Source organism: Pogoniulus pusillus, chromosome 3 (genome assembly GCF_015220805.1).
Source record: "Pogoniulus pusillus isolate bPogPus1 chromosome 3, bPogPus1.pri, whole genome shotgun sequence".
Taxonomy (NCBI): domain Eukaryota; kingdom Metazoa; phylum Chordata; class Aves; order Piciformes; family Lybiidae; genus Pogoniulus; species Pogoniulus pusillus.
In genome coordinates this window covers 31,749,311-31,769,480 of record NC_087266.1, presented here as the reverse complement: position 1 = coordinate 31,769,480, position 20,170 = coordinate 31,749,311, and the positions used below count along the sequence as shown (strand labels likewise).

The 20,170-nt window shown below is 42.6% G+C and overlaps 1 protein-coding gene across 4 annotated transcripts in view; it reads right to left on the bottom strand.

The window, feature by feature from the left end:
* Positions 1 to 3,854: 3,854 nt before the first annotated feature.
* The window catches only part of TBC1D4 (TBC1 domain family member 4), a 133,029-nt gene continuing 116,713 nt past the window's right edge, over positions 3,855 to 20,170 (bottom strand). For all 4 annotated transcript variants that reach the window (XM_064174011.1, XM_064174020.1, XM_064174029.1 and 1 more), the window contains 5 exons: positions 18,609 to 18,853; positions 13,074 to 13,233; positions 11,004 to 11,173; positions 8,086 to 8,262; positions 3,855 to 6,105 (listed from right to left, as the gene is read on the bottom strand). In XM_064174011.1, the coding sequence (XP_064030081.1) occupies positions 5,878 to 6,105; positions 8,086 to 8,262; positions 11,004 to 11,173; positions 13,074 to 13,233; positions 18,609 to 18,853 (980 nt within the window). In that variant the 3' untranslated portion in view covers positions 3,855 to 5,877. The remainder of the gene's footprint in view (positions 6,106 to 8,085; positions 8,263 to 11,003; positions 11,174 to 13,073; positions 13,234 to 18,608; positions 18,854 to 20,170) is intronic.

The following is a 20,170-nucleotide window of genomic DNA, read 5'->3' as shown; positions in this document are numbered from 1 at the left end:
AAATGCTCTAGCACTATCTGGCCTGAACAAGGCTCAGAGGTGACCTCATTGCTGTCTACAACTATCTGAAGGGAGATTGTAGCCAGGTGGGGGTTGGTTTCTTCTCCCAGGCAACCAGCAACAGAACACTGGGACATAGTCTCAAGTTGTGCCAGGGGAAGTCTAGGCTGGATGTTAGGAGGAAGTCCTTGCCAGAGAGAGTGATTGGCATTGGAATGGGCTGCCCAGGGAGGTGGTGGAGGCATTGTGCCTGGGGGTGCTCAAGAAAATCCTGGCTGAGGCACTTAGTGCCATGGTCTAGTTGACTGGACAGGGCTGGGTGCTAGGTTGGAGTGGATGATCTTGGAGGTCTCTTCCAACCTGGTTGATTCTATGATTCTATGATCCTGTCCTCCTGCAGAGAACATAAAGTTGGAAAAATATGAAAAAAATAAACACAAACACCTCAATCCCCCAGTTTAGTTCTAATTTGCACATCTTGTTCTGTGACTGTCTATGGGGACCCTCCTAGGTCAGACTTCAAAAAGAGTTGGTATCCAGTGACAGAGTTGGGCTCCTCTTTACTGTAGTTTTACATTTCCCTCAATCTATTGTACTAACCTTATCATCCAGCCCTTTCCTACAAAGGAGCTTACCATAGCACTATGTCAAGTTTATTCTCACAGAGAAAAGAGGAACAAAAGTTTTGTGGAGAGCATTACCTATTAGTCTCCATCAAAAAACTGTTAGGAGTTACCCTTCTAGTGGCACATTACAGTTCTGCACGAGCACATGTTACTAAAAGCCATTACGCCACTGTCCTGCATACCTCACTTCCCTGCACTAGTCCATTTGGAGTAGGACCACATAGCTTTTAGTTGTTTCAGACAGAAAGGGTTAATGTTCTTCCAAAAAGAGCTGCTAACTTTGCTCCTTCCACAACACACAATACCAGGAGTCTGCAAAAAACACTCATGTCAGCACATCAAAGCCCTCTAAAGTTTTCAGGACTGCCACAAGAGCAGGGGACACAAGCATCACAAATTTCAGTTGGGATGACGGTTTACATTTGGACTCAACAGCTGTGATTGCTGAGCAGACACAGCATCTCATGGGACTGTGAAACCCTACCAAGTTGAAAGGCTGTGCAGGATGTAGATGTATCTGGTCACCCAATTTATAAGATCTTTCTCCCTCTCCAAAGCCTTAAGTACTGCTGAAGCTAATGTTTTGTGTTTTTTTTTTTTTCTAATTGATTCTTAAATAAACATGTGACATCAAAAAATTACTCCGTAGATTCTCCCTCATCTATATATATACCCAGCCATAATACCAGCTGCCTACACAATTCTTGTCTTACTAATGCATAGCAGTAATCATAGATCCACCCACAGCCCATCTATTTTGGTAGAGTGCAGAAATAGACATTAAACCTATAAATGTCAGAGTATGCCTTCATTTTAGATGTTAGTATTATTTAAATCAGCACTGGAATGATGTTTCCACAACGTGATAGCTTTTTGGTATATCACACATGCAGCGCACTGGCCCCGCTTTAAGCACCTTCAACCCATTAGGCCCATCTATAATTTCCTGCTTTTATAAATGCAAACACATTGTAGAAGAGATGTGGCCTCTTTGTTTATGCCTAGAAGTCCCCAGGGAAGTGCTGATGCCATAATTACCTGAGCATGGCTTGAACATTAGGCTTTGGTCGGAAGGTAAACATGCTTTGTGCTTGCTGTTCAGATGTATTTGAGAACAGCTGTGTCTTGCTGGTTGGAACAGCAAATCATCTCGAATGTGCCCTCAGCATTTCAGAGCAGGCACCACATCTGAAAGCAACGCTGTTGGGAGGGAAAATCCAGTCTTAACTGGGGAACACCTTTACTCTCTAGCTCTGGGAAAACAGGAGTAATAGTTGTCCTGACCACTGGAAACCCGTGAAGATTAATTAAATGGAAACCTAGGAAGGAGGATTGGTTCTTTGAGACTTACTGGCTATGGGGAAGCTACTGCAATCACGCTTGATTCTTAAAAAACAAAAACACCTAGATGCAGAACCAGACTACAGTTACAGCAAATCAGCTCAGTGCTGGTTTCAAGAAACACCTGCTCGACCAGAACAGTACAAAAGGAGACACCCAGGATCAGATTGCTGTGGACAACGTGCCTGTTGTAGGACGTAAAAGTTCTTCCACAGTTCTCTCATGCAAGAGCAGAGAATAAACACCGCAACTGAGGCATCTGTTTCTGAGAAAGCCGTATCTGTCTTTTAGTGAGCCCTCTCATTAAAGCAAGTTCTTTGAGCACAGGCATCACATTTTATTAGTTTGTGAACAGTACATCATGCTTCACCAGGCAGAAGAATAAGTTAGTTCTTGTCTCTAAAATAAGAGCCGGAGTGTGCTGCTCCCACGCTGCACAGCACAGGAGCTGTGCAAGCGTGACACCACCACGCACACACACGTGCAAAAGCAACAGTGACACCTCGTGGGCAAGATTCGGGTTCATGGCTTCCACTTTCAAAAAATGAAAAATGAAGGCTCATGTTTTCACTGGGGGAAAAGCCCCCCTCTTTCCTGAGTGCTGGACAGGATACTGCAGACAGCCCAGCAGCTTCATACAAAGCTAGATTGTATGCTGGAGAAGGACTTCAGGAATGCTGACCAGCACTGGGGGCCTACAGTAGGGTGTTAGTTAAAATCAGACCTTCACTCATCCCTACTTACTCCAGTATGGTTGGCATCGTAGTACTGTCTTGGTGTATCAAATTAAATTGAATGACATCTTTCAGGGGGAACTAACTGCATGGAACAAACAGGCACTGAGTCCACAGGACCAAAGCTGACCTTGTCTGAAACCCTGAGGTTAGCCCTCCCAGCCCTCCCAGAGCCATGCCGAGACTGCATTTTGGTATGTTTACTAAGCCAGGTTTTGTATGGTGTTACTGTGGCTGCTTCCAAGCTCTGGCTAGCCTGCATCTGCTCTTCACACTATGTCCTCAAGTTACATCTATTCCCCAGACTAACTGTAATAAACTAGGCGTAGCTATGAGTACCTCAAAAGGACATCTAGATAGGCTGGAGAGCTAGGCAATCACCAACTATACGAAATGCAATAAAAGCAAGCACAAGATTCCTCACTCGGCGTGGGGTAATTCTGGTTACACACACAAATTGGGGGATAACAGGCTGGAGGGCAGCCCTGCAGAAAGAGATCTGCAGGACTAGACTGATAGTCAATTGAACTGTCAATAGACTGCTTGGGCAGCAGCAAAGGCCAAATGTGCCCAGTGGCACAGCAAGCACAGCACATCTGGCTGGTCAAGGGAGGCAATTGTCCCACTCCACATTGCACTGGTGCAGCCTCAGCTCCAGTACTGTGCGCATTTTGAGTGCCTCAGAGTAAGAAGGACAGCAAACAATACAAAGAGGGTAGCCAAGATGATGAAAGGCCTCAAGGGCAAGACTTACAGAGGAATTGCTAAAGTCACTTAATGTGCTCAGGTTGGAAAAGAGAAGGCTGAGGGGTGACCTCAAGAGAGGCGGCAGAGGTGGAGGCGCTTACCTTCTCTCTCTGGTGACCAGAGATAACAAGGAAATGGAACAAAGCTGTGTTAGGAGAAGTTCAGTTCAAACATTAGGAAAATGTTCTTCTCTGATAGGGTGGTTGGCCGTAGGAACAAGCTCCCCAGGGAAGTGGTTACTGCACCACCTGTCAGAGTTCCTGTCCTCCCAATGTACTTCTACAGTCCTGTAGTATTTTTTCCTCACAACTAGAAAGCAAGATTAGATCTCTTTCATCTTTCATGTAAACAGTACTACTGAGAATGAAAATGGTACTTAAGTATAGAAACATAAGACTAGCCAGAGTCCATGGGAAATGCAGCAATGACATTTATTGGAATTTCTCCAGGCATTACATGAAAATTTTCAAAAGTGAAACTGAGGATAAAGCACATTCAGTGCATCTTAAAAAAAAATGCATCTGAAGAACCTTGATTTTTTGTAATATACACTACTGCAGATCCTGGGATTGCTTTTGTACATATACATCAGCTGAAATGTACTCTGAACAGAACTGCAAAGAATTGCCTTTTCAGTTGGCATTTTCCCTCCTAGTACAACACAATAATCTTGAAATCTCTAGACAGATTCCACATAATTTTATACACAGTGTTAAGACATTTCAACCTGAAATGTAAAAAGAAAGATTGTTAAGTAAATCAATATCTTTAATCAAATAAAACATCATGGAAGTAAAAAAAAAACCAAACCAAAACAAAAACAACAAACCCCCAAACCAAACTCAACCCAGGAGATCCTGAGCCCCTAAGTTCCACAGCAGAGTGCAGCAAATCAGCTTTGTTGCTCCTCACTTTTATGTTAAGTTGAAGTGTAATACTTAGAAAGCAGAGATATTCAGTCCTTGCTTTCTCAACTGGGCAATCTTATGCACAAAGACACTGCTGGATTTGGCACTTTAATTGTTTTTTCTTACTAAAAAGAACATTTCCTGAAATACAGTATAAATGGTAAGAGAGCCACCACAGCACTCAAGAGTTCAGACGTGCACTCCAAAACATGTCTATTACACACTTGTCTAAGCCTTCTCAAAAATTCCACTCAAAACCATTTTGAAATCTATATGCATCTTTTTACATCTTTAGAAACAAATATTCTCTCTTGAAATGATCAGAGCTTACCTCATCTTCTACCCAAAACACTCCAATCCATGACTTGTTTTAAAAAGAACACCACAAAGCATATTAAAACAGGAATAACCTGGAAAGCATTATTAAAACTACACCTGTACTTCAGAATCCCCTTGGAAACATACCCACTACGTATGTGAAAACTGAAAGGTACACAATATCTGGAACTTGCTTGGTCCTGTCTCATGCACTTATGCTCAACTTCCTGCAACCTGCCTCAGTCTGCACTTCCAATAAGATATAAGAACACCTTCCTGACTGCCACTATGACAAAACAAGGTTTCTTGTAGTATTTCTTTGGTTAAAGAAGAATTCCTTACAAACCTAACTCTTATGACAGTGTCCTGTGGAAAATGAACATCAGAATAAATACCATCCCCACAGCCTTGCTTCCTTCCTCCTATCAGAAGCAAACAGGCCAGGAAGGGAATTAGCAGTCACCATTAGCTCTTGCCTTTATGAGTTCTGCGAGTGTGCATTGATACCTACTTCTTAGCTCTGAGACACAAAGGTGGAGCTATGATGCTTTTTGTTTCCAGTTCCAACATGCATGTGGAATTACGTTGCTGACTGGTACAGCCCAGGCAGTGGATGGCACTAGAGCTCTTTTTGTAAGAGAATCAAGTCAGGACACTTATTCTGCTTATTGGACTGAGCACGCGATGTCAGCAGAATTAAAAGAGAGGCACGCATGGAATCACAGGGACTTTCTGCAGAAGATGTGAAACATGCTGCTCTTTGGAGGGAAAATTACATTCTTCTTTTTTTTTCCTTCAAGTATTATTCAACATACATAGATAGAAAGACACACTATCCTCTTTTCACTACAAGACAAGCACACCCAGAGGGAATTAGTAAATCACCATTACCTTGGCTTTGACTACTGAAATTTCTCTTTTCCTTTAGGTCAACTCCAAATATACATCTACACATAATTACATATTAGAATGCTTTATTTTCCCCTTGTGATTTATTTACATAACCATAAAAAATTTAATAGCTTGGATTTGCATACTGACATTTGAAGGCCCATCTGTAGCTATGATGGGCCCAGCACTAGTTTTGGATAATGCTATTGCTAAGTCCTTTGAGAAGCAGAATACTCATTTTTCTTTCCCTTTATTTTTTTTCTTTTGGTTTTGGGTTTTATTTTGAAGAAATGCTGCCTAGAATACCCTGCTTTATGGCTTACTCCTTATTTTATTATTTGGATTGTAGTTTACTTCCTTCAGGAGTAGTTCACAGTCAGACAATGCTTGTGCTGGCAAATACTTTATTATCTGCTCCAGTGTCTTTTGATACGTTAACTTCTCCTGTTCCAAGGACTGAATTGCAGTTTTCATTTTGTTCTCTCGAGTCAAAAGAGTCTCCAGGCTGGATTCCAGACTTTGGATTTTAGCATGAGCAACCTGTAAACAAAACATTATCTTTAGAATAAAACTGAGACAGTCTGAATAACCTTTTTATATTATGATATGCTACATGTTAAGAAAAGATAGAAATGTTTGTAAAAGGCATCTATGTAGGTCAATGATACAAGGAATGCCTACTGTGTCATCATACATGGAATCTCCTTATAGTGACCACATCAAGCTGAAGGATTTCTGAAAGCTTTAGAGGTAATTTGAGACACATAATTTGTAGCAAGCAAGGGACAGTTGAGAGTAACAAGGAACTAAAATTGCGTGGAGAAAAAGGAAATAATCAGCAAGAGTAGTACCTGGAAGAGACAATTTGTCTGACAGTAATGGAGCAATGAGGACTTAATCTTTCCTTTTTCTTCCCTTGCTTCAGTTTTCAGAAGCTGCTCTCTGAGATCTTTTCAATATGTGTTCAGATTAAAAAAATATGAAAAGAAATGACCTAATGATGTCAAATGAAGGGCTTGTCTTTCAGGAAAACGTGAGACAACACATATGGAGACCTGGAAAGCCTTGGCCAAACTATGCAAGAAAAAGTGAACAGTGAAGAAAGAAGAGAATACTTCTGTAAAGCAAAGTCTGGTGGGCACTCAGCTGTATTCAAGTTTGCTAGGCCAGACCAGCTTTCAAAAGTAGGACTATAAGCTTCAGCAGAAGGAAACAGAATACTGCCTAGAGTTTCTGGAGCAAGCAAGCCTACTGCACTGGGCATTATTCCTGAAAACTTTCCATAGAGAAGTAAAGAGATGAATAGACAGAGAAATTATTTTTTCAGCACAAGACACTTATCTGGCCTACAGATTTTATGCAAGATAAGGGCAGAGACACTTCTAGAAAAAGAAATCTAAATCACACAGAATCACAGGATTGTAAAAGACCTTGACATCATCAGGTCCAACCTACTACCTGACATCATTTAATCAACTAAACCATGTCACTAAACACCACATCCAGTCCTTTTTTTAACACCTCCAGGGATGGTGACTCCACCACCTCCCCACACAGCCAATTCCAATGCCAATCACTCTTTGTGTGAAGAATTTTCTTCCTAACATTGAGCCTAGACCTCCACTGGCACAGCTTGAGACTGTGTCCCCTCATTCTGTCACTGGTTGTCTGGGAGAAGAGACCAACCCCATCTGGCTACAGCCTCCTTTTAGGTAGTAGTAGAGAGCAATAAGGTCTTCCCTGAGCCTCCTCTTCTCCGGGCTGAACAACCTCAGCTCCCTCAGCCTCTCCTCGCGGGGCTGTGCCTCAAGCCCCTCACCAGCCTTGGTGCCCTTCTCTGGACACATTCAAGCACCTCAACGTTTTTCTTAAATTGAGGAGCCCAAAACTGGACACAGCACTCAAGGTGTGGCCTAACCAGCGCTGAGTATAGAGGCAGAAGGACTTCCCTGGTCCTGTTGGCCACACCATTCCTGATATAGACCAGGATATCATTGGCCTTCTTGGATACCTGGGCACACTGCTGCCTCATATTCAGCAGCTTGTTGACCAGTACCCTCAGATCCCTCTCTGCCTGGCTGTTCTCCAGCCACTCTGTCCCCAGCCTGTAGCACTGTATGGGGTTGTTTTGGCCAAAGTGCAGAACTCATCACTTGGAGTTGTTAAAACTCATGGCATCGGACTGTGCCCATCTGTGCAGCCTGTCCAAGTAGCTCTGCAAAGCCCTCCTGCCCTCTAACAGATCAACATGCGCTCCTAACTTGGTGTCGTCTGCAAGCTTACTGATGCTGGACTCAATCCCTTCATCCAGGTCATCAGTGAAGATATTAACTGCACCCAGCACTGATTCCTGGCGCACACCACTAGTGATTGGTTGCCAAAAAGGGAAGTCCAAGAACTAGAAAGGAGTTAAAAAAACAGCTAATGGAAGTAAATCGCTGTAATTAAGAGAACTGCTCAACTGCACAGGACCTTGCAGTTAGATGACTTCTCATTTAAAAAAGACAGGTAGCCATTTACCTGTAGCTTCTCCAACAAATCCATATTTTGTCTCTTCAGATGACTGTTTGCCCTCTCCAGCTTCTCCAGGGGTTCACCTTCATCACAGGGATTGGCATTTTCCTGCAGTTCATCCTGAAGAACATGATATTCAACTTCATAGGCATGGAGCTGTTTTGAAATATCCATCTCAAATACCTGCCATTAAGAGGAAAAAATTATTTTAAAGTAAAACAAAGAACAGTTATTTGATATGACTCTTTGGCTAAAGGACAATTTTTCTTGATTAACTTAATGCTCTTTCCCATTCCTCTCAAAAAGGTATTTTAAATGGAAGTCTACACTAAGAGCATCTTAGCCTCTAGAGTTCTTATTGAAGCCATAATCAATCATAGACTTTAGAACAGATTGGATCATCACTTTTATCATTTCCACATCTCTTACTATGAGATGTATCATCAGAAAAATCTTATTTAATCCAAGAATTCTACAAAATGACCAAATTTTAACTTTGTGGTTATTGTTAAGGAATATGAAGAAGTTCACAAAGAAACTCTAAAATTCACATTTCACCAGCTTGTGATGGGGACAAGACCACACAATTAAGAAATAACAATCCAGAAGTCATCAGATCTCCACCCTCAAAACTGTATCTCTTGACTCCAAGTGCCCATTTATAGACATTTTTAACAACATGGTTACAGTCTCCCTGTGCTGGGTGTCTGTGTGAAGATACACTGGTTTCTCATTGGCATGCTATGCAGACAAAGCATTCTGAAAACTATGAACTTGAGCATCTAACAGTGAGGGGACCATAATGACACTTAGGAGTTTCCATACTTGGTCACACAGCCTCTTGACTTCTAAAAGTTAAGAAAGAGTTTAGAGAGGAGAGGATATTTAGCTTTAATTCTGCTTGTTCTAGAGATTACAAGTATTCTATCAACAGAAGACACACAGCCTTCAACCAAATAAGCTCTGCATTGTGTTCATTGCTCCTTAAATACTTCAAATGAGGTAAAACTTTAAATTATATATGGTGCTGAAGCTGGCAAGTGCTATTTTTCCTTTCTGTATCTACTTGCTCAATACATTCCTGCATAATGCCTACTTCTTTTTTTACCATTCTCTGCTGTAGAGGACAGTCCTGAGAACTACAGCACAGAAAACAGCCAAATGACTTCACCTGCAGCTAGCCTAGGCAGAAGCAGTATGAAGTCTACATGTGAGTGCAGATCCAGAAGGCTCCTCCAGCATGGGACCACATGACAGGCAAACAGGCAACCTTCCTCTTGTTGATAAGCTGCCGATAGCTACATCCTCCTCCACTCAGGCAATGTACCCCATTCTTTACTCAATGAGACCTAGCTTTGCACAAAGCCACTTCTACCATATCCACTGCAACAAGATTGCTCTGCAGCCCACAGGACAGAGATTTGATTTCTAACAACACCAAAAATATTGAGCAACCCAGTGAGTTCTGAAAATAGACACTAAAATGCTTGACCGGTATAGCACGGCAGTCACAACCAATGCAATGAGGAAATGAAGATTTATGTACCATCTAAAAATTAATTTCTAACTGACAGCACTTGAAACATTCAAGCATTAACCAAGCCATAGGAAAGAATCAGTGTTAACTGCAGTCCTGCACTAGGAGATGGCTTTCTAGAGCTGCTGTGCTCTCAACTGCCACCTAAGGAGGGACAACTGCTTACAGGTTCACAGATAAGATAGTAAACTGAGGCTTATTTTCAATTTGTATCTTCTATTCAGAGGAAGACAATTTAGAGGGATGAAGATCCCTGCCACTAACACTATTTCACAAGAAGCTTTTCCTCTGCCAGCATCAGTAATTTTCATTGTTTCTCTTCCATTCTCACTCTCTGCCATGAAGTTGCAATGGCACTGATGAAATAACACTACTCTATATGCCCTTTTCCTTACTCAAGAAAGGCAGGGATCAGTCCTGAACAGCTTTTACCTCTGGCACCAAGCACCTGCCAAACATGATCTACCCAAGAATAGGGGTGAGACACCTTAAAAGTGATCCTCAGGCAGAGAGAAGTCACTCCCCAAACTGAACAGCAAGTTTGCTTGATTTTAATTACAGATGATGAAAACAGCACCTTACCAAGCTCCTAATTTGCCAGATATTAAGTGGGTGGTCTTGGAAAAGTCCCTACAGGGGTATCTGGCCTTGAGCAACCACAGGAGGAAAAGTTGCTGTGATGCTGCCTCTTCCCATCACAAGAAGTGCTTCCTGTCAGCAAACTGCTGGGTTTCTGTTTGGAAAGTAGGCTACCTTCACTCTTTCTGATGGTGATACAAAATTTATAAGCAGTCATGTTTTCCCAATAGCAAGGGCACTACAGAAAACTTGTACTAAACATCGAGGTAGCAATTAAATTCTTGCTAAAACCACAGTTCAAACTCCATGAAAATGCTTTGTCCAGCAGAGACAGGGAAGTCATCGTCCGCTTGTACTTGGCTCTGGTGGGGCCACATCTTGAGTATTGTGTTCAGCTCATTACAAGAGGGAATAGCCTCAAACTGTGACTGGGTAGGTTTAGACTGCATACTAGGAAACATTTTTTCCCAGCAAGAGTGATCAGGCATTGGAATGGGCTGCCCAGAGAAGTGGCTGAGGCACCAATCCTGGATGTGTTTAAAAGTCATTTGGTTTAAGGGTGAACTTTGTAGAGTAGGGATAGGGGTTGGACTTGATGATCCTGAATGTCTTTTCCATCTAGAATGTTTCTGTGATTCTGTGAAATTAGCTCATATCCTATTTCTAAGCAAATTAGTAGGATGATGACTCCTTTCCATTTCAAATTGAAAAGAACATAGTGAGAAGGCTTTACATAAGACTTACCATGTGACTCTTTTAAAGTAAACTAAATGTGTGTGTGTAGAATTAAAGAGAAAAACAGCCTTACCTGAGTAATAATTTTTTCCATTTGAGGCTGAGTCATATCTGGAATAGTGGTTTTAAGAAAATCAACAATGTTCTCAAAACTTTCACATCCCATTATAGCAGCTTCTTGACTGCTAAGCAGGCTCAGTGCTACTTTAAATATGACTTCTGTTCCTTGAAGAAAAATAATATCTAAAAGAGAAAATCATTAAAATATCTTGAAATGAGAGCTGAAATAATTGGATAAGTACATACATGGGGTGTTTTTTCTTTTTAATCAGTCACACTGCAGATGTATTCAGTTTGAAAGTGCAATCTGTCTTATTTCAACATGAGGTTACAGAATAGAAAAGCATTTTCTGTCACCCTGCAGATGTGAGAGAGCATTAAAGAAAATACTATGTGCTTGTTATGACTGTAACTGTTGCCTGAAAAAAGCATTCCATTCCTGCCTACCACAGACTACGAGTGTTAACAAACTGCTAACTTTTCAAGTGCCTCTACCACTGCAAAGCAGTTGTGAAGCAGATCACAATGCAACATACTGATGTTTTACTGCTTGCTACAGCCATTATCTAGTTCTTAAAAATTAATCATGAAGATTCCATAACCAATCATATTATTTTCAAAATCTATAGCTCATATTTGCTATAATTTAAGCCCCAAACCCTTACTTTGAGGTATAAGTATGCACAGGCTCTGCATTAGACAGGAGACTACTGACTGCACAGAAACTGGACACTTGATCATGATAACTAGAAACTTGGTAGCTGTGGTGGACTTGCAGTTAATGAGAGGAATGCAGCACATGAGCACTTCAAATAAGCCTCCTGTGCTGTTGACTGTCACACCAAGATGACTGCTATGCAACTGAACAAACTCAGCTTCTGATAGAGATACCAAGAGGGCAATCCCTGCCCCAGTCCAGTAGCACAGAATAGTATCAGGACACTGGTGAGGCAGGCATTTCACTTACACAGTTTCAGAAACTCTCCCTTCTCAAATGAGAATGCACATTCAAGAAACATAAATGTAAGAATGTGTGTTTCTGGTGTGTGACAATGGCCCACAAGACACCAAAGATAAAGGAATCCAAAGCATTAGGAAGAAAGACAATATAGTAACTTTTGAGTTTTAAAATGGAAACATGACTTGCTCGGTTCATTTACAGAGAGATGAACACTTACCCCTCCACTTCCTACCCTTAAAAAATTGTTTTCCAAATTGAAAGTCTACTGAAGAAAAAAACAAAACATACAAAAAACCACCAAAAACCAACTCACAAACAACCCACTTTAGCCTACAAAAAGAAAGAAAAAAACAAAGTCCTTGAGTGTCTCAGAATTCAGTAACCCCACTGGGAAAGAGATGCAACAATCACACAAATAACACTGAAAAACAGATATACACCAGACATTTGTTCATGCAGAGAGCAGTCAGAAGAAGTTTGCTGTAAAGGACAAGAAATTCTATGATGAAGAAATCACTAGGTGAAAATATTGCAAATGTGACAAGGCACAATCAATATTTAAGCTTCTATAGCAGATATTATCTGAAGAGGAGCATACCATGAAAACAACCATCTAAATTAAATAAGAGGCATACTGAGACTAGGAAATTGTTCAATATATATTATATATATGAATAACTGAATCAGTCTTTCAGTTCAAGCTCAGTTGAATTTTTATTAGAAAGCACTTTAGAATCAGTTATTTAGAAACACTTCCTTGAAAACCAATGCCTTCTCTTCAATTTGCAAATTAAGCAAGGAGAACTCTTCTATAGACATAAACTAAATGCCTGATGCATAAAACACATTTGCAGCAGTAAATATCCTGCTGTTTGCTCTTCAGATGTTTCTTGGCTAATAACAGGAGATATACACAATTGCTCAAGTCTGATGTTTCAAAGAATACATTTCCATTCTCCCTTTTGAAAAGGAGTGGACATCCCTCCATGAAAAGCACTGTTACTTGCCACCCACTATAGTCACTGCAAACGTCCCTAGACTGTAGAATGCTATTCCTAGAGTTTCAAAACATAATGGACAGCTTTGTTCTGTTTATTATTGGAATAGAATAAACTTTCTTACCAAATACTCTGGCTACAAATCCTAATGGAAACTGAGATGCGAACAGCGTAAGAAACCATGGTGCAGCATAAAGACTGGGACTGATTTCATTTTCTTCAAGATGATTATATAGGTCTCTGTGATAATCATGAAGAAGCCTTGAGAGCTGATACATCTGAATCTAAAAGTGCATCAGGGGATCGGGGGGAAAGAAAGTAGAGAAAGAAAAGTTCATCTTCAGTCAGTTTTCCAAACTGTTAAAATTTCACTTGAGGGAAATTAACTCTGATACAGATGGCACTGTAAAATGAAGCTTAATCCTTGCCCAGGGCCTCCAGTGCCTGCGCACACATCAACAACCCACCCCTAATAAACAAAAATCAACATGGTTGTCAATAACAAAGACCAGCTTGAAACCAGTTATTAATGAAGAAACATCTCAAGATTCACAGGCTTAAGAATATTCAATTTTATCAACAAACCAGAACATTTAGTCTTGCAATGATGAAAACAGAAGCATCTCTTCCAAGTTGCCAACACTCTCCAGTACAGAGTTGAATTATTTCTGGCTAAGGTTACACATTTCAGCTTTGATCTTTTAAATCTTGGACATATTTCTACTGCATTTAAAATTCTTATGCTACAATAGACACTTTAGACAGCTTTTGTATACACAGCATATGTTTGGTATGGTGAGTTAATAGAGGTGCACCACATACATATTTCCAAGCACTACTCCCACATGCCAGTGATCCAGAGATGTTTAAGATACTGATGCAAACAAATCCCACTAAACGACCTGCAAAAGCTTCCAAAACAGCTGTTGCTAGAAGTATCATTCTTGGGCAAACTGGGGTTTTTGCAATTTTGATAGTTTATATTCTGCAGTAAATCACCCACAACTCAGAGTGACAATTCTCCCAGAAGGCAGAAGATGAGCAGCAGACACATATTGATTAGCTGTCAGGCCTAATTTTGCTGTAAGCAGTTCCTTATGCTTAAGGTGGATCCATTCTTCTTTAAGTATCAAAATGACTTACTGGATCCAGCTACGTTCATATTTCTAGTGGTCATGATTCTTCCCTACCAAAAACCTGGCTGGACTCGAGACCATCTATCAGTCAGCAGAGGCCACAGGCAGAAAAATTATTTCTCATCAAGGCAACTTAGCTGAATTTGTGCATGTGTTTGAGTCCTTGCTTTAATTGTCAAAGATACTAATCAAACACACTTTGGACAGTGTCAATACAAAACACATTTACATGTAAAACTATAATAGTATTGCAGAAGCAATAAAACAATTGTATGAGTTCATTATAAGCTAAAGATTAAATGATCTTTGTGGTCCCTTCCAGCCCCTCCCCTAACTTCTGTAGGGATCTAGATTACCACTTGTTTTATTGTTTCCAGACAACAACTAAAAACAAGCCAAATAAGCTTTCATTATCCTAAGGAACCATTCAACATTTTTCTTCTGAAGGACAGAAGCTAGTATTGCATATAAGCTTACTTGTAAATGCAGAAGAATTTGGAAGTTCTCCTGTTAAAAAACAAATAAAGGGCTTAAGTTTTAGTGAGATCCTCTAAGTCACCTTCAACAGCTTAGCTTGTCTTGAGCAGACAAAACTTGTGCTTTTGTCTAGAATGGGAAAATTGCCAGGGAGAAAACTATGGGTGTGCTAGTGAGTCTAGCTGGGATATTTCAGGGAGAGGAATTAGATGATCGGCTGTGAAAAGGAAGCAATGGTGATGTCTGCTGCACTCGTAGGCTTGCTGAAATGTATCAAAAAAAGAACACAAACATAGACAATAGAGTTGCTCTCTGGCTTTGGCTGCCTCCCTTCTCGCCCTAACCTGCTGTCTGTGTAAGTAATCCTTCTGCTTCCTAATCTCCCTGGCCGATCTTCCAAACTCACCTTGAATGTAAGGCAAAGTCTGGGGTAAGGTAGAGGGGTGGGGAGAAGGTGGAAGGGTCGTTGGGAGCATCTCCTGGGGACTCTGATTTCTGGGAGGGCTGTTGTGTTTCTGTCTTAATTTTAACTTGTCTATTTCAGTATATATTGTTAATACCTGCTTGTATATTGTGCTAAACTGTAAATATAAAGCTTCATTCTAATTTCCAACTCAGATGAGTCTAATCTGGGTGATTTTCTTAAGTGTGGGGAGGTGGGTAACACCCAAACCATCACAGTGGGGAAAGAGAGGTAATTTTATTTAAAGTGAAAACAGTAGTACAGGTGCTAAACCTTCACCAATTTTTAAAAATGTGTTACTCTTAAGAGCTTCTGACAATGAAAGTTTCAGAATAATTAAAAAAAAAAACATGAAATCTTGGACATATGAATGCTATCAAACCATCATGTGGTACTGAAGGTCTACAACTGCAGTGTAACATGCAAATACTGAGATAGCACCTTTAAGAAATAAATGCATCTGTTGGGTATTTTTATTTATCATTTTGGGCTCCCCAGTTCAAGACAGACAGGGGCCTGCTGGAGAGAGTCCAGTGGAGAGCCATGAGGATAACTGGGGGACTTGAACATCTACCCTATGGAGAGAGACTGAGAGCCCTGGAGCTGTTTAGTCTGGAGAAGAGAAGGCTGAGAGGAGATCTGATCAACACCTATCAATATCTGAGGGATGGGTGTCAAGTGGAGGGGGCCAACCTCTTATGAGTGTTCAGAAGCAATAAGACAAGGAGCAATGGATACAAACTGTAACAGAGAAAGTTTCAGCTCATCAGGAGGAGAAACTTCTTTGGTGGGAGAGTGGAAGAGCCCTAGAGCAGGCTGCTCAGAGAGGTTGTGGAGTCTCCTTCTCTGGAGCATTTCCAAACCCAGCTGGATGCATTCCTGTGCGGACTACTCTAGGGGATCCTGCCTTGGCAGGGGAGTTGGACTGGATGATCTCTGGAGGTTGTTGCATGCTGCGCTGCCTGCTATCACTGCTTGCTGCGGGCCACGGTAAACAAGCCCATAGACCAGTATGGTTTGGGCCAGCTGTGATGGAGTCTTCAGAGGATTCAATATGAATTATGCAGAAGCTGTTTATTGATCACAACAGCCCAAATTTATACACTCAGCCAGTAGAGCACATGCCTATATATTAGCATAATTAGTCAAGGACAACCCACCACATCTGCATACATACACGCCTTGTTATTCTCATTAGCAAAGGTCCATTATCTACCCCTTCTGAGATAAGGTGGCCAGCTGCATGCGAGAACCAAGGTTGGTTATTACAAGGATCTGCCTGTTGTCTCTTCTCTTCAATCTGTTCCCACAGCTGTCCTGCACCTGCACCTCTTCTGCATTCTGCATTCCCACAGGAGGTCACTTCCAACATCTAAGGTTCTGTGATTCTGTGACCATACTTTGGCCTCCATTGGTTCAAAAAGTATATGGGAAGAGGGGGAAAAGAACAGGGAAGAGGTAGAACAATGCTCTTTATAGATATTCACCCTTAATTTATCACAAGAAGTTTGTAGCATACTTACATTCACAGTAAACCATTCTTTATCATTTTTAGAATAAGCACATGAAGCTTCTTCAACTACAATGTTGTTCTGGACATTTGCCAAATAAGCATCTAAAATGACTGGTCATGAAAAGTGGACTGAAACTCCCTCTTAGGTTTTCACTATGCAGAGAGCATGAGAGGAAAAAAAAACAACAAAAAATAACCTCACCCAGACTTTTGTATCTGTCTCTTCCTTTTCTTCTCCTCCTCTATGAATTAGAAGCAGAACATCTCTTTATAATATTATGGGCTTACAGCATGTAGTTATTGAAATCAGTGCTGCATCTCAAGATAAAATATTTCTCAAACATTAAACCCTGTAGTTGAATACAGATCTAAAACATCTCTCTCCTTCCTAAGCATCCTCAATCTTTAGCTGTTAAAAAACTAATATTGGAGAGCATATGCCGTTTCATAGGCAAACTAAATTATTTAAAATTCATCGTCTTCCCTTCTGTGTTGAGGATGTTGTGGGAGAGGGCAATGAGAGAAAGAAGAGGCGTAAATAATGAGAACAGTCCCAAGCACAAAAGTCTGGGTAGTACACTGACTGGCCACCGGGTGTCACTATCGATCTGCTTGGCAATCACAAGAGAAAAGATCTACATCCAACTGCTTATGGATTGAATTAGTCAGGGTTGGAAGGGACCACAAGCATCATCTAGTTCCAACTCCTCTGCCATGGGCAGGGACACCCTACCCTAGGTCATTCTGGCCACAGCCCCGTCCAGCCTGGCCTTAAACACCTCCAGAGATGAGGCCGTGCTGAACAACTTCCTCCTCACATCCAGGCTGACTCTCCCCACCTCCAGCTTTGCTCCATTCCCCCTAGTCTTCTCACTCCCTGAGTGCCCAAAATGTCCCTCCCAAGCTTTATTGTAGGGCCCCTTCAGATAATGGAAGGCCACAAGAAGGTCACCTCAGAGCCTCCTCTTCTCCAGAATGAACAGCCCCAACTCTTTCAGTCTGTCCTCACAGCAGAGGTGCTCCAGCCCTCTGAGCATCCTTGTGGCCCTTCTCTGGACATGCTCCAGCATCTCCACATCCCTCTTGTCATAGGGGCTCCAGAACTGGATGCAGTACTCCAGGTGGTGTCTCACCAGAGCTGAGTAGAGGGGGAGAATCACCTCCCTTGCCCTGCTGCCCACACTTCTCCTGATGCAGCCCAGGCGCTGCTTGGATTTCTGGGCTGCAAGTGCACACTGCTGGCTCATGCTGAGCTTCTCATACAGCAGCACTCCCAAGTCTCTCTCCTCAGGGCTGCTCTCCAGCCACTCACTGCCCAGCCTGGATTTCTGCTTGGCATTGCCTCGATCCAGATATGAGACCTTGCACTCGGTCTTGTTGAACCTCATGAAGTTGGCTTGTGCCCACCTCTCCAGTCTGTCCAGCTCCCTCTGGATTTCATTCCTGCCCTCCAGAGTGTCTGCTGCAGCACACAGCTTGGTGTCATCAGCAAACTTGCTGAGGCTGCGCTCAGTGCCTCTGTCCATGACAACCACAAAGATGTTGAACAAGACTGTTTCCAGGACTGATCCCTGAGGGCCTCCACTTGTCACTGGCCTCCACTTGCCCATGGAGCCATTGACAGCCACTCTTCGGGTGCGACCATCAAGCCAGATCTTCATCTATCTGGTGGTCCACCCATCAAACCCATGTGTTACCAGCTTGGAGACCAGGATGTGGTGAGGGACAGTGTCAAAGGCCTTGGTCAGGGCCAGGTAAATGACATCAGGTGATGTCAGACGCAAGCACATCACTTTTATGTAATAATGGAAAGAGAGAAATGAGGGAAAAGCACAGGAAAAGCAAAACAGCACAGAATGCAGAGTTTCTAGCCAAAAGATGACGGGGTGCACCTGGAAGTTGTGAGCTCTGCAAACCGAGAGGCAAAGAGGTGTTCAGCAGTAACAATTACATGCACAACTTCCAAAACAGCATCAGAAACTTCAAATGGCCCAGGAGAATATAAGCAACGGCTGAGCGCTCAAAACTCATTTAAAACCCTGGTTTGCTTTAGGTGGAGGACTGACTCACCTGTAGCGACATCATGTCTGGCCTGTACTGTTTGCGGAAGCCAAGGTCATACATAAGGAATTTGAGCATTTCGAAGGCCTGTTCTTCACTCATATGCAGAAGCAGCACGCCAGCCACAAAGCTAATACCTTGACAATAACCCACTTCTTTGTCCAGCAAAGAGTATGCTTTCAGGAGATTGAAGAGTGACAGCTGTCCTGCTCCAAGGTGAGCAGAGAAGTAAGGATGTGTAGGGAATGTCCGTCCTGATGCAAAGAGAGAAGAGTAGTTCATATTTAATTCTTCTCCAAAAAGACCCAGATCCATCTGTCGATCAGCACTGCTCTTTTCTCATAGACCATTTCTCCTTGCTTCCATGTGCAGGTTGACTGGCTTGGGTTCTAATTCAAGTTCCCAGAGACTCCCACAAATTTGATAGACCCAATAACAATTCATAGAGTGCCCTCCCCTCTTCCCCCTTCTTTCCCAAAGGAAGGGATTAGATACAGGGAGAGAGAGAGGTAAACACACCCGAATAAATCAATCTCACTTGATTTGGAAGTTAAAAGGGAAAGTTTAACAATAACTTAGGAAGGTATCTGAGGTAGGGAAGTTTACAAAAGGATAGGGAAGGGGAAAATAGCAAAAATACAAAATGTATAAATACAACCCAAGTTGTGTGATGGTGGCTTTGTCTGCCTCGTGTCTGCCACGTGGTGTGCAGGTATGCAGGCAGAGATGTGTAGAGTGAGGTGTGTGGAGAGAGAGAGCTGAGAGCAAGGTAGGGGGAGCGGCAGAGAGAGAAACAGGAAGCCCCCCCCTCTTTTATAGGACAGGAAGTGGGGGGGAGTGGGTTAACCATCACCTGGTGCTGTGATCCACCCCTGTGGAGGGGTCAAGACCCCTAGGGTCAGGTTCAGGGCTACTCCCCCTGGATCATCTAGTTCCAACCCTCCTGCCATGGACAGGGACACCCTACACTAGATCATTCTGGCCACAGCCCCATCCAGCCTGGCCTTAAACACCTCCAGGCATGGGGTCTCAACCACCTCCCTGGGCAACCCAGTCCAGGCTCTCACTGCTCTCGTGCTGAACAACTTCCTCCTCACATCCAGGCTGACTCTCCCCACCTCCAGCTTTGCTCCTTCCCCCCTAGTCTTCTCACTCCCTGAGTGCCCAAAAAGTCCCTCCCCAGCTTTTTTGTAGGGCCCCTTCAGATACTGGAAGGCCACAAGAAGGTCACCTCAGAGCCTCCTCTTCTCCAGACTCAACAGCCCCAACTCTTTCAGTCTGTCCTCATAGCAGAGGTGCTCCAGCCCTCTGAGCATCCTTGTGGCCCTTCTCTGGACATGCTCCAGCATCTCCACATCCCTCTTGTCATAGGGGCTCCAGAACTGGATGCAGTACTCCAGGTGGTGTCTCACCAGAGCTGAGTAGAGGGGGAGAATCACCTCCCTCGCCCTGCTGCCCACACTTCTCCTGATGCAGCCCAGGCGCTGCTTGGATTTCTGGGCTGCAAGTGCACACTGCTGGCTCATGCTGAGCTTCTCATACAGCAGCACTCCCAAATCTCTCCCTTCAGG